This window comes from Takifugu flavidus, chromosome 14 (assembly GCF_003711565.1).
Source record: "Takifugu flavidus isolate HTHZ2018 chromosome 14, ASM371156v2, whole genome shotgun sequence".
NCBI lineage: Eukaryota > Metazoa > Chordata > Actinopteri > Tetraodontiformes > Tetraodontidae > Takifugu > Takifugu flavidus.
Window position 1 is genome coordinate 13,390,571 of NC_079533.1, and position 17,611 is coordinate 13,408,181.

Genomic DNA, 17,611 nt, shown 5'->3' on the forward strand with positions numbered 1-17,611 from the left:
AGCGGCAGCTCCGTGTGTCTCACAAAGCTCAGCTGCCCTTTTTGTTCTGCTGCATTCGCACAAACACGGCCGACACCCTCTGAACTGCACCGGCTGCTGACCACAGGTGGACCCAGGAGCCAACACGCCTAAAGGTGCTTTCATTTGCTGATGGTGCGTCACTCTCAGGTCTAGGCGATGCCTTCAGGGCACCGAGCATCTATGTAGCGTCTCGGAGCAGCACTGAAGAGCAACCCTTGAGTTGAGGTGTTTAGGCTTCTTCCCTTTTAGGGGAAGACGTCGGCCATATTTAATGAAGCCGATGATGCTGCTTCCCTGCACTTTTGCTTCTGTCACAGCTTCACAGCTGGTAAATGGTCATGAAGCCTAGAAAGTGATCTGCAGCCGCTCATGCCGGTTTATTCACATCAACACAGCCCCAAAGCGTTACTTCACTGCTCTTTGAAACTCTGCATATCGCCCTCATTAACTAGACAGGACGCCACGCATATTTAGGTAATTTGAGACAAGAGCCAAGTCATTGTTGATTACCTTGGAAAAGAATAAACAGAATGAAGGCTTAATTGGATTAATATGAACTGCTCTCAGTGCACCAGCAATTTGCCCGAGATATAATCACAACACGGTGTTGATGGAGTCATTCGAAGGCTGGCGGTTAGCTTAAGTAATCAGTGAGTAATCAGGTAGCCGATTTACTGTTACCGAGCAATTACCGATAAGAGAAGGTGCTTTGTCTCGAGCAGAGCTCTCACACTCTGTGCTCGCCGTCGCCACTCACCCGCTCGCACAATGAGGACGTTATCTGGGCAGAGGACTTCCTATCTGCCGTACAGCCTGATTCCATTAGCCCGGCTGAATGTCTGAGTCGGTGCTGAAGGACCCAGAGTCAAGCTTTATTATCGCATCTGTCTGAGCACCTTTTTTTGGACAGCAGAAGTCGCTGCTTTAAACAGCACGGTTACGGGAGCGAGGACATGGCCCTTACAAGTCCCCAAAGTTAACCCGTCACCTTCTCTGAGGACACTTAATGGTGGCTGAAGGTTGCTTTTTCACCATTTCATTCAGTTATGTTGTTATAATTGCTGCCTGCTGTTTTTAGTAGAGAGAAATCAGACAGTCGGCTCACAGACGAGTCAAGGAAGCCCCGAAAGAGGAACTGACAGAAAGAGCGAGCGTCTTATCGGAGCTGCAGCCGGCGGATGGCCTTATTGACCGAGCCTCGCCCGTCGGGTCGGCAGCAGCGGCGCGCGGCGGACTTTTCAAGAGTCCGGGGTCAGGAGGAAAGCCCCGGCTGAGTCAGGGGTCAGCCACTTTTACAGCACACTTCAGCTGTCAGTGACGTGAGCAGGATACGATGAGCAGAGTCAACTGGGGAAAGAGAAAAGACGGGTTTGGGCATCATGACGTGGCAAAATGAATAACTTCAAGATCCAATAGATTCAAATTTCTTACCGGTGGACCTTCAGGCAGCTCTCGGTGTTAATGAAGTCACGGTGCTCTTCAGAGTGTTTTTGGGAGTTAGCATTAGCTTGAGGACTCTGGTCTCCTGTACCATTATGCTCAGATACTCAGTGTTGCAGCCTTTTCTCCCGTGAAGAGAAACGTTTTACGTTGTTCCTCCCTTCAGACGCTCCGAAGATCCTGGGTTTGGTGACGACGTTCACGTGGGAGGGAAACCCGGCAAACATCAGCTGTGAGGTGGAGGCTCACCCCGGAGCCTCGGTGCTGTGGTTCAGAGACGGGCTGCAGCTGCCCTCCGCCAACACCACCAACGTGAAGATCTACAGCAGCCCGTCCATCAGCTACTTGGAGGTCAGCTGCACCATTTCAGCTGCAGATTCTTCAGCTTTTCCCCTGTTTCTCTACACTCCTGCAGCACTGATAACTAATTTCCTTGAGTCTGAGCGTGATCTGAGTGCCGGTTGGAGCTCCTGCAGTCTGTGAACTAGTGACAATAATAACAGCGAGCTGCAGACTTGCTCCATCCTGGGGTAATGGACTAATAATGGACCCCAGACGTGAAAACCTCTGAATGACCCATGCTTTTGGCAATCCACTGAATGTCGTCCACCTCATGAAATTATACGCTGTCAGGTTTACCAGGAATTAAGCCGTTCTCTCATTCAAGTTGTTTCATGGGTCTTTTCTTTCTCTTAGGTCACGCCAGACTCCCAGAATGACTTCGGCAGCTACAACTGCACAGCAGCAAATGTGATGGGCACCGAGTCCAAGGAGTTCCTCCTCATCCAAGCAGGTTTGTGGACTCACCATGGACTACCTGGACGCCTGCAGTTGGGTTCCATCACTATTTTAGAGAGAGGAAGGTGACCTTGGGTGAACCAGTCGGTGAATTTGCTGCGTTCCCTTGAACAACCCGCTTCCTGGTCAGTGCAAGTGCTTTAGCCGACTGCATCTATTCAGTCCATACTATTAATTCATTGCCGCAAATGGAAGTCTTGGACTCAACTCAGGCAGCGAAGGTGGGAGTTTATTTTCCTTCCAGTCGGTATCAGCCTTGAAATCCGTCATCGCCGTATCTTCTCCTGTCGAGTCACCGACGCGAACAGGTCAAGAGACAGACTGGTTAGAAAGAAAATGATTTCAGAAGTGAGATGAATCTCTGTCCCTGCCTTAAACGAGGCCCTCGCTTAACGAGCGGGCGCTGTTCCGCCTCTGAGAAATGACTTCCCCGTCCTTCCTGGCGCCTGCTTTGTGAGGCGTGATGGGAAGTTAATCTGATTGGTTCATTGTGTGTTATGGTTCAGACATAGTGGCTAATTAGCGGATTCAGCCCGACCCTTGTAAAACAGGGATCTGGCAATGGATCCATTTCTACTCTGTCAGACCAGTAAATCCAGCACAGCTCTCACAGCCTTTGTGCCTCATGCTGTCAGTCGTGATGGAGCCATCAGTCTCTCCTGGATAAAAGTCATGTGACTCCCCCCACCGCTTCTGTCGGCTGCAGCAAACCCTCCCGTGTCTCTCACTGATGTCAGAGGTTACATTCTGTGGATGAGACGCGTGGGGCCGCGAGAAAATGTCAATATCTGACAGCGAGCACGAATCCACGCCGGCGTCTGCAGAAGGCTTACGGGGAACGGGTCCGTCTTCCCGCATCAGAGATGAGCTCAGACTGGCGGCGGCGCCGTTACTGCCGACTCATCTGGGCAACAGACCTCCGGTTAATCACTGACCCCAGAGCAGCTGAGACACCTCACTGGTGGGAAACAGCTGCCAACGAGCACATATGGAATTTGAACCATCCATCATCATCGGTCTATAAGGAGATAAGAAGCGCTTTACGGTTTATACCTACAGAAACTCTCTTTTCTGCCACAGAGGTGCCGTCAGCACCGGAAATTGAAAAGGTGCAGCCTTTCTCCAGCACGGCTGTGATCGAGTTTGAAGAGCCCGCCTCTATGGGCGGAGTCCCCGTCCTCAGGTACAGGCTGGAATGGCGCATCCCCGGTCAGGGCTGGACGAGCAAGGAGTACACAGCAGAGGAAGGTGAGTCCGACATCGCCGCCCCTTTGAATGTGTAATCACATGTGAGTTTTCACTTCTGCATTGTTTTTTAAGAGCTTGCAGATTCCGGTACCATGAATCCAGGTTCTTTGTGTCAGGGTGTCAACCTTCTTATCCTCCCGACTCGTGGAGGCATCGGTGTATCCATGTGCGAGATGAGATTTTCTGATTTAGAAAACACAAACCAGGCAAACTTCTGCTCCTCTTATATTTGGGATTAGATTGAACCTGATCTCCTGCGCGGAGACGCCAGTAACGGTTAATCCAAACGCGACAGCGGCCGAAACGCTAAATGTCAGAGCTCAGACAGGCCTCAGATAAAACCCCGCGTCTTACTGAGGGTTTGAGGATCCTACAAATCTGGACGGTTTGGGACTGCGGCCGCCACACGAGACTCATCAGTCAGCATCTGACAGGCTGCTGTCAGCTCACGGCCGCCTGTCAGGCCAGAGCGGGCGCAGCCAGACACAGGAGCCCTTGTGCCAGGCATCGTCAAATACACTCCATCCAAGCGTGTCAGCTGGGCTGGTGTCCTCACAGAGACAGAAGGACACGCACGTATGTGTGTTTCAGGGTTTTCTGGAGGTTCACGCAGGTGTTTATGGGATTAACATCAACGGCCAACCACTGATGCAGGATCGTCAAATTGTTGCAGTGTTAATTCTGAGTTTTCTCTCAGGGTTGTGAAGCAGCGCTGCCATCATATGTTGGACAGCAGTACTGCCCCAAAGAGACACACACACACACACACTCTCTGTCAGTTGGATCTATACTCATTGATGGGTGGATGACATCTGGTCTCATGGCAGGATGAAAAGTACCGATCCAAAACCCAGAGTTGCACTTTACTGTGTGAAACTAAAGCAATCGTTCGGACTTGAACGTGTTACATTTAGGTCACTTCAAACATGGCGGGGGGTCCAAACCACCTCAGCGACGGCGCTTCTTCTCTCTGACAGTCAGCGATGCCTCATGTCTCTTTAATAACACCTGATTTTTAACATTGTCAGCTTTTCTTGTGTCTTCTGTTTGACAGATTCCACCAAATTCGTCATCGTTGGCCTGAAGCCCGAGACCACCTACGAGGTCAAGATGTCCGCCATTAACGGTAAAGGTGAAGGCGAGAGCGGCGAGGCCACCACCTTCAAGACGGAGCCCGTCCGTAAGTACCTCCCTGCCTGCCTGCCTGCTGCGCTCACAGCGATCTGACCCTGGAACTATCTCCGAGGCCACTTCCTGCTCACGTCTGAGCCGTTTCAGCCTCCATCCTCCTCCTGCCGACCTGCTGCTGCTGCTTCACCCTCTGGCCTGTACCTGTTCGCCCGCAAGCCTGAGCAGCCCTTTGTCTTTGTCCAAGGCGTCTCCCGGTTCAGAGCTCTGTCCTTGTCGCTCCAGCAGCGCGGGTGATTTAGTGAACGTTTCTAGGAAACGGCGCTCCAAAACCTGATTTACGTCCCATTGTAGCGCGTCAGCTGTGTATTTACACTTCAGTACAAACGGATCATCTATGACCTGGGGGTCGAACTGCACAGCAGTTCAGTTTGATCAAGGGGACGGCGAGAGCTGTTTCCTTGGAGATTTTGACGTAAGCTTGTCCTTTCAGACCGCGATGAGTAGGTAACGCGCAATTTCATCGTTGGGTGAAGGACACCTTTAAGTGATGTGAATTGGTATGCCAGCAGAACTGCTCAGATTCTGTAAGGAACCGTGCCTTTTATTTAAATTTGACACCGCTGAAACAGGGCAATATTCTTCGTTAATGAAAGCAGACTCGTCTCCTGCCGTCGCTTCCGTTCAGAGGTTCACACTTTTGATGTTTTTGCTCATATTTTTTCAGGATTCTGGTTCTTTTTTTTTTTTGAGGCTTCTCAAATTTTGGCCAGCCGCCAGCCTGGGCGTCGTCACCGGTCGTGTTGTCGACGTTTAATCTAAAGTGGTTTGATAATCCCAGCCGTGATGGACATTCGGGGGTTTTCAGGATGACAGACTGATGCGGAATGTGTCATTTGGACCTGTCTTGATATTGAATTTGGCACATTTCTGGCAAAAAAGAGAAGCTCCTCTGGGGTTATTATTAATCATTTGTCAGCAAATGGTGACACAAATGGCAGCGTTGTTTGCTTTTCCATCCTTTCATGCTCCTCAGAACCCTGCTTGTCTCTAAAGCAGCAGATGAATCCAGGTCATGAAATAACCCTCAGCTGTGCTCCAGCGCCAGCGGGTGTCTGCGTGTGCTTCATCAACCCACTGCTCCTGTAGAATCACACCCTCTCAGAGCCTGGTTCCCCTTTGTCCTCCTTCTACCTGCGTATGAATCGGTGTTCCAGAATCCAGTGTGTCCGGCTGAATCCCAGGGGGGCTAAATAAGAGAGCCGCGGCGGCCGCGGCCGCTGCTGAGCTGTTAGCATCAGGCTCATGATGTGTCTCATTTTCACTGTTCATACTTTCATTCTCTTCTCCTCTCCTCTTTTTTCATCATCTCTTCTGTTTTCCACTGGACCTCTCAGAGTTTTCTTTCACAAGTAAGTTTCCCTTCTTCATTGTAGTTGTTCCCGTCTCCACCGCCTAAATTGGCTTTTAATTTTAAAGGAGAGGAAGCAGACGTTCTTATTTAATCCCGAAAAATGAGCCGGTAAAGATTCAGACATGGGTTCCTCACATTGCAGATATGATTTAATTTCCTGGGCTGGTCTGTTCTGCTCCTCTGATTGGGTTTCTCCAGCTCTGGTATTGATCCATATGTCAGCCTGCAGAAGGTTATTTGCACCGTGATGTTCACAACATTTTTCTGCGGTTTGATTTATATTGTGTTTGTATTCGTCTCCATCTCTAAAGATGATGGGAGTTTGTGCACTAACTGTTGTGGAGTGAGTGTTTTTACTGCTGACGGTGATATAACCGGAACCATTCTGAGCAAAATGAATGTTTCGGATATTCAGACCTGACTCGAATTCCCATCAGCCCCCACTGCAGTCTTTATTTATTTGTTCTGAGCTCTGAGGATTGATATTAAGAGGCTGTAAATAGCTTGTTTCTGTCAAGGTTCAGGTTGAAAAACCTGTTTAATGTGATCTGCAAAGGCCCCCCCCCCTCCTCTTCAAGCCCCGATTGGTGTTTGTTCCTCCTCTGTTAAGCGTCTTATGAAATCAGCAGATTCCAGTCTGGGATTTTGTGTTTTAATGAAAGTGAAAATGTAAATGTGAGAGGAAGAGAATTATTTTAACCACATTGGGTGTGTTGGAAGGCCGTGACGCTTCCACCCAGACACGGCTGCCTGGAACCATCGCGGTTGGAAATTGTTCTGCTGGGTTTGAACTGAAAAGTCCTTCAAACGTTAAAAAGAAATTTGTGGTTGTGAAGGAAAGGGAACGTGGCCAGTGGAACAACACAAACATTGCGCATAATTATCCACTGTCTGAACTCTTAAACAAAGTGGAACCAGTTCGTGCTCATTAGCTGTGGAACTTAAAAGAGACCCGTTTCTGCTCCATTAGAAGCAGCAGGGGATCAAACTACAGCGCCGGAGAAATGTTGCTGGTTCCCCAAACCTCCAGTCCGGAGGCCTTTCTTTGTTCCACCTGATCGGCTGTGTTGTCATGGTTTTTATGTTCAGGGAGCACTTTTGTATGACGTCGACCATCCGCTTTAACGATCATTCCAGCTCTCGTGGGTCCGTTTCCTGCACTCTTTGTCCAACTGGTCGATGGTCTCTGGTTCCTTTGTCACCTAAAATGCTCTGGACCAATCATGTAGATGTGACGGCTCTCTGAACGATGTCAGCAACTGAGGCGGGGCACACACAAAGATACTAATATTCCCGCTTCCCGGCCAAGGAGAGCAAACGCCCCTCTATCTAATGTCTTAAAAGATTATCCTATAAGATCCTCCTCTGGTCTGAGTTGTGTTAAGAGGGAATTTGTCCTGATAATCGGCTCCGAACGTGGTCAGACACTTGTAAATAGTAAAAATTGTTCAATATCTACGACCAAAAATCTTGGTGTGTGGGGGAATCCGTCAACTCCTGTGTCAGGACTCGGGAATGGCGAATGGCGAGAACGGAATGGAGCTGATGAAGCGAGCTGACAGGAAATAAAAGAAAGCACGTTGGCGCTGTCTCCGGGAGTTTCTTTGTTTCCTCGACCACCATCACCCCCTCTGCTTTTATGTCCTCTTCCCTGTTGCGTGCTGCGTTTTCCAATTGTTGTCAGATTGTTTTAGATCACCTGCGATCACGCAAGATTTACGGGTTTTGAAAGGGAAAATCTATGTGGTGGTTACGGAATCTGGACGCGTGTGGTTCAAAGCCCGACTATTCATTTGTGGGGTCTCGAACCGAAAGAAAACCTGTTTCACGATCTCAAAAGCTCCTTACGTGTGTGTACCCCGCTGAACCTCCAGTAACGTCTGTGTCCAAACACAAGTCAATCTTCATCGGTTGCTAGGCAACCAGAAGGTGGCGTTCGGCTGCTCATCATGTTTTCACCATCTTTCAGTTTCGTCTGAGGCTCCGCCCCGTATCGCTGCCACCACTGTGGTCCTTAGTGAGTATGCCAGCCAGTGTGCAGTGTGTCCGTTTTCACTTCCTGCTTTGCTTCACGCGTGTTCTGACTCACACAGGACGGTCCGACCTCTGTAGACACGCCGTCGGCTAACGGACCCCGACATTTAGACGTGACTAACATTTGGAAGGTTCTCCCTCTAACCTCCTGACTGCTGTGACGTTGTAAATCCCGCCGGAGCATCTGTTCCCAAAACTCATCTCGTGCTGTGTTAAATATGCTGGCGGCATGAATTTTCCTCCCAGACTGTGAGTTCTAGTCCTCAGCGCCAGCGCCAGACAGCTCAATCTCACGCTCGCCACCGTAGACGCGAACCCCCGGCGAGCCCATTCCATTAAAACCAGCTCATCCCCCCAAAACCCATCTGGTTTTTGTAGCTGAGCTCAAAACTAGACTGTAGTTTTGCTTCCCGACATTCCAGCATCTCCTCATTTCTGAGGTCACTTCCTGTAAAGGAGGAAGATGCCGCCTTCTGACAACACCAGCACTGGTTTCTCTGTGTTCTCTGTCCTCCCCGTCTCTGTCCAGCCTGGACTGACTGTTAGGTCCTGGTCACTTGCTGGTTCTGGCTGAACTGGAGGAGTCGGTGACAGGACGTTGTGTTTACCGGTGTCTTCTGGAGCTGTAGACTCCGGTGCCGTGTGCTTCTGTGAGCGTCAGAGCTGCTTCAGTCGTCTCTGCAGACGCACTTTTCCACTTTCCCACCCGCCTGTTTTGTGTCTCATCACGTTTGGTCGCTCATGTTGTTTTTAATTTCACCCTGATTTTCCTCCATTTGTGACTGTTTGAAGAGTCGCATTCATTTGCATATATTTTTTTTTTGGGGGGGGGGGTGTTAATTGCTCTTTCATGTAGAAAATAACCAAACTAAACTTGTTTGTTGTGACACCATTTTTTTTCCATTTTTGGTTGTTTGTGTTGGTTTTGTCATTTTCTCTCCACCGTTGTTGCTCATGTGTTAATTTGATTGACATGTTTTCATCATTTCAAACTGTTTTGTATGCCCCCCCTCCCCCTTTCTGCTGTGTTCTTCCTTTTGACCAATTCTGTGCGTGCTCGTCATGTGACTTTGTCATGTGGCTCTTGCATGGTGCTGACGATGTCGTCTTCGCTGACCAACAGAAGGTAATGTTTGTTTTTTTCTGTCTGCGCTCATCAGAAATAATTCATGTTTATCTTTATCTGGTTGAAACTGTTGGATTAATGTTAAAATCAGTCAAAGAAACCCGATAATATCTGTTTTTATACCAGAAGCGGACGCCCGACTCCCCTACGGAGTAAAAACCGATAGAGGACAATTGAGATCTCAGATGTGGTGTCAGACAGGAAGTGCAGTTTATGTTTGTGATGATTTTAAAGTAAGGGTTAGTGTCCGAGCTGCTATAACCCCGAGTGGAGTGTACCCCCCCACCCCCCCACCAGACTCAGGCGGAAACATGTCAGCAGCTCGTTGCATCATCTTCAGCTGCTCGCTGTCGCCGCTGCAGATCTGCTGACTCAGTTTTGGTCGTTGACTCCATCATCTCATCGCTCGAGAGTGATTCTTTGAGCTCAACAGCTTCACCTGGACGCCGTCGATGATGAAAGACTCAGCGACCATGGTTTGAGATGCAGACGGTCTCGGGGTTCGCTGAAGGTGACGTGTTCAGCATCACTTCGTCCCCGACCCTCCACCACACGGACAAATCGTTGATTTGGTGGGGAGCAAAGGTCGTCCGTGATGAGTCCGACCATCTCTGGGAACATTTCTGTCACTATAGAGTAACACTACAGTGTTCCACAACCATGAACCAGGATCCTTTACAATCAGACAGATGGACGCACGAGTTGTTGCTTTTCACATTACCCGCTAACAACCACAGTTAGCTCAGCATGCAGCGCGCCCTTCGGACTTTCCCTCAGAATTAGCTTCTGTAGTTTAGTTCACTGGCTGGTTTGTTTCCCCGTCTCATCACAGTTCTCTTGTCAGTCCTGTCTGCATGTGTGTTTCTGCGTTTGCATCTCTTCAGTCTTCACAGTTTTAATCCAACCCCAAAGCTAACAATCATCGGATCATTAACTCCTCCGTTTGGAGCTCCGTGAGAATCACTAATGTTGCCCTCTGACCCTCACTGATGATCTCTGAACTTGTCCATTAAAGGATCTTTTAATTTCACCCCATTTCTCCCCCCTGAGGACGGATGAGGTCTGTTTTCGCGTCCATTTCCACCGGCTGTTACTAACGACGACCGTCTGCGTTGCTTCCAGCTCTGCGCGCTCTCTCTAGTTGAATGCTCCTCTCAGATGATCGTGTAGCACCATGAAGAATTGTCTTCATGCTTAATCACTGAATGAACCACTAACGGTGATGCGTGAAATGCTGAATAGTGGCTGAACGTCAATAACTGACTTATTCTCTCCTCGGAAACATGCCTGTCGCTATTGTTCCTTTTATTTTCTCTTCATGGAGGATGAGGGAGAAAAGCAAGAATAGGAAAAAACAGCTAATTAATATCTACATAATGGGAGAGCGTCTTACAGCCGTTAGCAATACGTTAGGATGGAAACACCCCAATCTGACGGAGGCCTACAAGCTCATTATCCAGCAGCCCGCCAGTCATTCAGCAGATAATGAGGAACTGAAGGAGAACAGCACCTGAACCACCGGTTCAAAGGCTCAGAGTCTCTCTTTGATCGTCAAAGAAAATAAATAATCTCACTCCAGATTTAAGAGCGTCCCAAGATCACAAACCTGCAGCGAGGCTGAAGAGCCCCGCTGCCGGTGAATATTGTTGCCATCGTACCTTCACGTGAAGGTTCATCTGAAAGCGTTAACTTTCAGGACAAAATGAGTCCTTTTACAGCAGCGTCTGTGTGTTTTTGGTGTCCTGTTGCTCTCGGAGCTCAAACCGCTTCAGTCAGAAGCTCGTAGGAGGCTGGTCTGTCGAGATGTCATGCTTCATTGACTCCAACATAAGAGAGAACATAAATGGACCGGTCCTGTGTTGGCTGGTTATGCTGGGTGACCCCCCACCCTCAACCAACTGGCTCAACCAACAGATGAGATGGCTGTCAGAGTTAAGATTATCCACATTTCTGGGTTCTCGGCCAACCATTTTTCGTTGTTTTTTCATGTGTAGGGGAACCCAGCGCCCCCAAACTGGAAGCCAGGTTCCACAACAGGGGCAATAGCTTCAAGGTCAACTGGATCAAGCAGGACGATGGCGGGTTGCCCATCAAACACTACCTCGTCAGGTACAAGGCGGTGAGTACCACCAGGCTCATGCCCGGTTCTGATGTGTGTAGTTTTTACTCAGAATGTTGACAGAACAACAGGTCCAATTATCTTTGATTAGATTAGACAGAGCAACAGCAGGGTCTCACTCTTGTCCCTGTCAACGTTCCGTCTTCAGAAAAAAGGTTCGGAATGGAAGCCAGAGATCCGCGTCCCTCAAAACAGCGACTACGTGCTGCTGAGCGGACTGGAGTGGAACACGGACTACGAGGTATACGTGGTGGCCGAGAACCAATATGGCAAATCCCAGCCCGGCACCCTGTCCTTCAGAACATCCGCTGAGCCCACCAGCGTCCCAGGTACCGATCCACAGAGCAGGAAATCCTCAGCTATGACCACAGAGACTCCTAATCAGATGCCAGGCTGGCAGAGATCATCCCTCTTTTATTAGCTCGACTTTGCCCTCGTCCTTAAGGTGGACGGGGCAGATCCGGGTCGTAGCGTTGACATTGAAGCTCGTTCTGTTTTTGGCGAGCCTGATACCTCTGCCATCCTGCTCTGAAGGAGTCCGGTGGGCAGGTCGCTGCCCTCCTCGTGGTCTGTCTGTGTTCCTGTTCCCTGTTTGTCCATCCGAGGTGTACCATGTTGGGCTGCCTCTCCACCCCCACATGCCCAAAATTTAAACAACTTTGTCCAAATAGTTTATTTTGTCCCATCCCATTTGACAAAAAGTTGTTTCCTCCTGACTGAGACTCGTGAGAAAATCTCAAACCATTTCCACGCCTCTGATTTCAGGGTCTCTGACCCGAATATAAATTTTCACGGCCTACATTTGGGTGGGGACGCAGCCTAACAGTCTTTGCATAATGACTCTGAGCTGGATTATTTGGTTCATTTTACTGGAGACGCTCTAAAAACCGCGACTGTCAGTGCATGGCCTGTAAAGAAACCCGTTATTTTCTTTTTCATGTGCTTGTTGACCAGCAGCCATGTAGCAGTGGGAGGTTTGGATCACTGACAGTTGTGCCGCAGCAGAGGTTTACCCGGGTGGACCCCCTTTCCTTCTGCCCGGTTCTGTCATTATACTTGTAGTTTTCGGATGCGTAGCGTTACTTTCGCTGTTGGGTTTTCGTTTCGTTAGCGATGCCTCAAAGCTTTTGGGAGGCGACTTTATTTTTAGCTCTGCCTTTTGTTAGCATTAGCTTAAAACAGCTGCTTGCTCCTCTTCCATATCCAGCCCTCAGCAGTAAATTGGCCCTCTGATGCAGCTCCAGGATTGTTCCAAGGTGGAACACACGCATGTGAAATCAAACACGCAGACACGAGCGGGACAAAAACGCGCTGATCGGCAGCAATCTGTTCGGGTACGAAACAATCTGGCCCGTGTGATTTTCCCCTCAGGTCCAGTTGAAAAGGGATAAAACTTAATGCAATAGAAACAAGCACAAGTCTGAGAATATTTACGAAGACTGTCTCAGAAATGTGGACTGATCCATCCAGATCTCCCCAGCTAAGCTTGGCTTGTTGCACTACCAAATAAACAACAACAAGGTTGACTTCTGCGGCTTCGATAACACGACGTCTCCCATCTCTTCATGTCATAACCCCGACATTTTCGGTTTCGGCTTTTTGTGTGCAATCTTGCATGGCTCCTTCTCCCTGCCATGGCCAGTGGTGTGATGCTAACGCTAAGCTAATAAAAGAAACCAACCCAACCTCCAGTTTCGTCCTGAAAGGAGGAAACAATTGTATTTACTTCGAATTCCCTGATTATTTATCTTTTTAAATGACCGATTCAGGTCCAGCTGACCTGTCAAGTGAAGTGAAGCTTGATTTTAGAGACGACTGGTTGCTTTATTTCTACGTCTGCTAAACTATGAATCTCTTTGTGGATAATGCCTCCACAGAGATAAACGGATGTTCTGTCTTACTCGGTAACATCAGAGACTCTCCGAGGCCATTGTTGATGCTTGAGGTTGGCCTTTCTGGTCTGCTGCTGCTCCCTAACTACAGCTTTGGGAGTTGATGGCTGTTATGAGCTTGTGGATGCATTAATGAGGTTGTGGATGGAGTCTGTGATGAGCATTTAGATTGTTAGATCGTTTGTTTTTTTACATTCCACCACTGGGCCGTCGCAGCCTTTTCAGACGTGTTGCTAATCTGCTTCAAGGCTGATTAAAACCTTCCCTTTATGTTGGTCGTGACGGAACCTTAATGCAGCGTGGAGTCGTCTCGTTTCCCCCCTCTGATGTCATTTCCTGTCACCATCCCTGTGAGCCCCCCCTCGTCACGTCAGGCCGCCAGTGCGCTGCTTTGCTTCGCTTTCATCCTCTGACTCACGTTTCCTTTCAGTCACTAATGATCTTTCAGATGTTTACTTCTGTGTTTCTGACCTGATTTCTCTTTTCCCTCCTTCTCCCTGCTTCCATTGTCTGCCCCCCCCTCCCCCCACCGTGTTCTCCTTCACGTGTGATCTTCTGGGCACGTTTGGACCATGGCATCTGTCATCCACTCCTCTCCTCCTGTTTCTTTCACCTCTCTCCTTTTCAAACACCCGTGGACGTTGGTTCGGTACCCATCAGCCACTCTGGGTTGCCGGTGTGTGACGTTCAGTCTGGCCGCTCTGGCGCTTCCGGTGCTGTCCGCGCTCTGGCTCTCATAAAACTGATGTCGTTGGAGGAGACAGAGGACGTCTGAGCCTCGGAGGTCTTTGGCCCAGACTCGGTTTGCTCTCTATGCCTTTTGACCCCTGTGCAGCCACACACAAGATGGAGAAAAAAAAACAAAAAAAAAAAAGATGAAGAGTCCAGACGTTGTTCCACCACGTTATTACAGGGTGCTTCTGTACTTGCTTCATTCTCAGATTTTGAGCAATTTCGATTCTGTTGATTTTTTTTTTCTTTTTTGTTCATCTGTTTTCTTGTTGTGCAGCTTTGGGAAGGGAAACATGATGGTGGGAAATGTTGCCACATTGATTCAGTAACACATTCATAATGCCTTAATAATACACAAAGAAGTGATGGAGACACTAAATCTCCCCCCACCCCAACCCCCCTGCCCATGTCTGATGCCACGTGTAGTTTAAACTGTCGGGACAGCTTCGGAGCTTCATCAGCTCCATCCCGCCTGTCCTCATGTCACACGTCGACTTTCCTGTCGAAGGAAATCAGTCACGTCGGCGTTCAGCAGGAAATGAAAACCAGTTCAACACAGGTAGCCGAAGTTTAGAATAACAAAGAAAAACGAGCGGTTCTCTGGCCAATCGCTTTATTTCCAACAGTTTCCCCTCACAAATGTTCGCCTCCCACACACGCAGAGAGCGCTGGGACGACGGGCGCAGCCGCCGGACGCTGGCCCGTTCAGGGTTAAAGCATGTGACAGCATGGCCGCCGCATGCAGGCTGACAGCAGGCGTGAATGTGCCGCTTTAAACCAGTCCAGCATTATGAATGTGTCCACGTGCTGTGCCTCATTTCTCTTCTCTCGCACTCCAGTCGAGACTAAAGACCCCAGAAAGACAGGCAAGATTCCGATCACCCACCTTTATCATGTCACTGTTTAAAAAGAACAGAAGAATCATGTTTTTAATGTATATACTCGTTGGAAGAAGTCGGCTGTTTTTTTTGGTCTGTTTTTTCTTTTCTTTTTTTTTTGGATGACTTGTGTTTATCTTTTTACCCGAACGCAGAATCCTGTCAAAACACTGCGAGACGTTTTTGTAAGTGCATATGAGTGTTTCCATGTAACCACTGTAGGGGTGAAATAAACTGTGTTGGGTTTTTTTTCCTTCTTTCATGGAAGTAAAATGGCTTTTCTGGAGCTTTCAGAATCTCAACCTGCAAAGACGTGTGAAACGTACTCGAGTTTAACTCAACACCTGAGCAAGGTTCATGACCTTTGTCATGTTTCCTTCAGATCACATGACCTTCAAACTAGTCTGACCCCCTTCCTCCATCCCTGAAGGTCCCTCAGACTTTTGGCCACTAGAATCTGGGTCACGCTGGGTCCGATTGTCCTCAAATTGACCTTGTGTCTCATGTTAAGAGGAATGGCCCAGACAGACAGATGGACAAGCTGGCAGCGCGACCACAGACAGCTGAGCGGGTGTAATCCCTCGCACGGCCACTAGAGGTGCTTTACCCTGCTCTCTGAGCAATGGAACCGAAACCGGTCCACATGGGTCCATTAGAGAGGAGAGGAGCGAGGAAGAGTCACCTGATCAGCTGATTAATAATCAGCCCGCTGTGTGTCTGTGTTGGGATCCGTGATTAAAAGGCCAGAACGTCACGTTTCCTGTGACTTCGCATCATTTCCTGTTGGAAGCTGGAAGGAAACGTTTGATTATTTCACACACACAATATCTTTTTATTGTTTCCACTTTAAAAACGGGGCCATATTGGTGTTAAACTGACCCAGAGCCTGACCCCCCCCACAGAGAGGAACTGTTGGTTCCAGTCAGGCTCTTTTCCCTCTGATGGCGCCTCTGCTTGAGGAAAGAGGAGGTGTGAAGTGTGCTGCAGCGCCTCACTGTGGCCGGACTCTGAAGGAGGACAGACTGCAGAAAAGACAGAGAAGTTAGAATCAAAGTGTCCTTAGTCCTGTTTTCGAGGTGGACGTCTTCCTTCCGTCCTCTTTTCTGTCCACCACATGGATGGATCTCGAAGCTGATCTCATCTTCTCTGTATCTGAAGCCGCATGAGACTCGTGCACGCGTTTCTGTTTGTGAAGATATTCCAGATCTATTTTCCCTCATTTCAACACACCCTCGCCCAGCTTGTTGAGCTCCTCGTTAAGGAGCTCCTGACGCTGTTCCTCATCACCTCAACGCCACCTTTCAGCTCTCCTGGACGTCTGGGCCCAGGTTCTTCTGATGTTCCTGCCCTGGGCTTCCCATCAGGAGGGCGCAGGGATGGACGCAAAGACGCCGTCTTGGCGTTCTCCGCTGCTTTATCACGTCTGACCTGTTGGAAACTGGCCGCCGCTGTCCTCCAGACCGGGGCGGTGTGAGAGGAGCGGGCCTCATCTCCCGCCGTCTTATCAGCAGTCAGCCGGGGAACCTGCTGACAGCACTGTACCTGACAGGCCTGCAAAGTGAGATGTTTGTAGTCCATCCTGACAGGGAGATTTGTGGTTTGGTGCTGGGTGACGGCGGCGGGCAGGAATAGAGCAGCCGGCAGCGGCGAAAACACGCGCATGATTTATTCTTCCTGTTAAAATGTAAATGAAGGGACGGGTGGAGGTCGGCAAAAAACAAGTGTCGACTTCGGCGCTGAAGTCTGAGTTCGCGGCGCTCTGGGCTCTGGTCCTCGCCGCCACGAGGCAGCTGGGCAGAGGGGGGAAGAGCAGAGGAGCGTAATTACTGTAGAGGAAGCCTTTATCTCCTCCGAGGGTTCTATGGGGGTGTTTTCCTCTGACGTTCCTCCCAGGGGCTCTTGCTCGCCGTATTAAACTTTCACTCAGTACAATAGCATAAAGAGAGACGTTCTTTGGGGACCTCGGTCACGTTAACGATGATAAATTGAAGATTAAGGAGTGACAACAGCACCAGTCGCAATGAAGCATTGAAGCTAGCTGCCAGGGGTGGGTGGACATTTTACTGAATATTTATACCACAAAGGAAAAGAGGCCTTTTTCTCGGCCAAATGGCGGTTTCGTCCACCTCCCTGGTCTTTTTTGGTTAAAATAAGACTTCATTGTGAATAAAGGACTGTAAAATCTAAAGAAAAACATGCATCTGCAGTTAAAACCTGACTTTAATCGAATGTTAATGAACAGATGCTAATGAACACGCACTGCCTGAACACGCACACATGTGGAATATGGGCTCATATCAGCATCACTGGAGGAATTCATGTCCATTTATGGATGTTCTGGACATCTTTTGGTGTCAGTCTACGTTCTATACTCATGTCCACCTCAGCAGGTCAGTCTGACGCTATTTCAGCAGGTGAAGAAGCTGCTGCACAGACGATTTGGCGAGTTGGGGCAGAGATGGACGCATGGTGTCCTTTTTAGCCCGGGTGTGTGGAAATGTCAGGACGACATCCCCCAAACTCCCGAGCTGAGAAAAATGCTGTGCATTCTCTTCAGTCAATCAAAAAGATCTGCATTTGTTGGTGTGGACTCATCTGTAGGAGGCAAGAACAGCCGGACTGGTGCTGAAAAAGCCCATTTTGAGATGATCGAATATTCTCTCCTCTCATGAAAAGCTTTAAATATTATTTTAGGTAGTTCGGGAGGGCTGGATATTTAGTTAAAACCCATATTGGTCTGGTCCTGGATGATCCTGACTGCCCCCTGGTGGCGGAGAGGAG

At 49.1% G+C, this 17,611-nt stretch overlaps 1 protein-coding gene across 13 annotated transcripts in view; it reads left to right on the forward strand.

The window, feature by feature from the left end:
- Positions 1–17,611, forward strand: part of ncam1a (neural cell adhesion molecule 1a) — a 107,889-nt gene that overhangs the window by 86,760 nt on the left and 3,518 nt on the right. For 5 of the 13 annotated variants that reach the window (XM_057054130.1, XM_057054123.1, XM_057054125.1 and 2 more), the window contains 8 exons: positions 1,628–1,812; positions 2,158–2,254; positions 3,340–3,507; positions 4,562–4,687; positions 6,033–6,047; positions 8,019–8,066; positions 11,204–11,328; positions 11,477–11,657. In XM_057054130.1, coding sequence (XP_056910110.1) covers positions 1,628–1,812; positions 2,158–2,254; positions 3,340–3,507; positions 4,562–4,687; positions 6,033–6,047; positions 8,019–8,066; positions 11,204–11,328; positions 11,477–11,657 — 945 coding nt within the window. Of the gene's footprint in view, positions 1–1,627; positions 1,813–2,157; positions 2,255–3,339; positions 3,508–4,561; positions 4,688–6,032; positions 6,048–8,018; positions 8,067–11,203; positions 11,329–11,476; positions 11,658–13,880; positions 15,104–17,611 lie in introns of those variants that run through there. The other 8 variants (XM_057054131.1, XM_057054128.1, XM_057054129.1 and 5 more) reach the window with 4 other exon arrangements.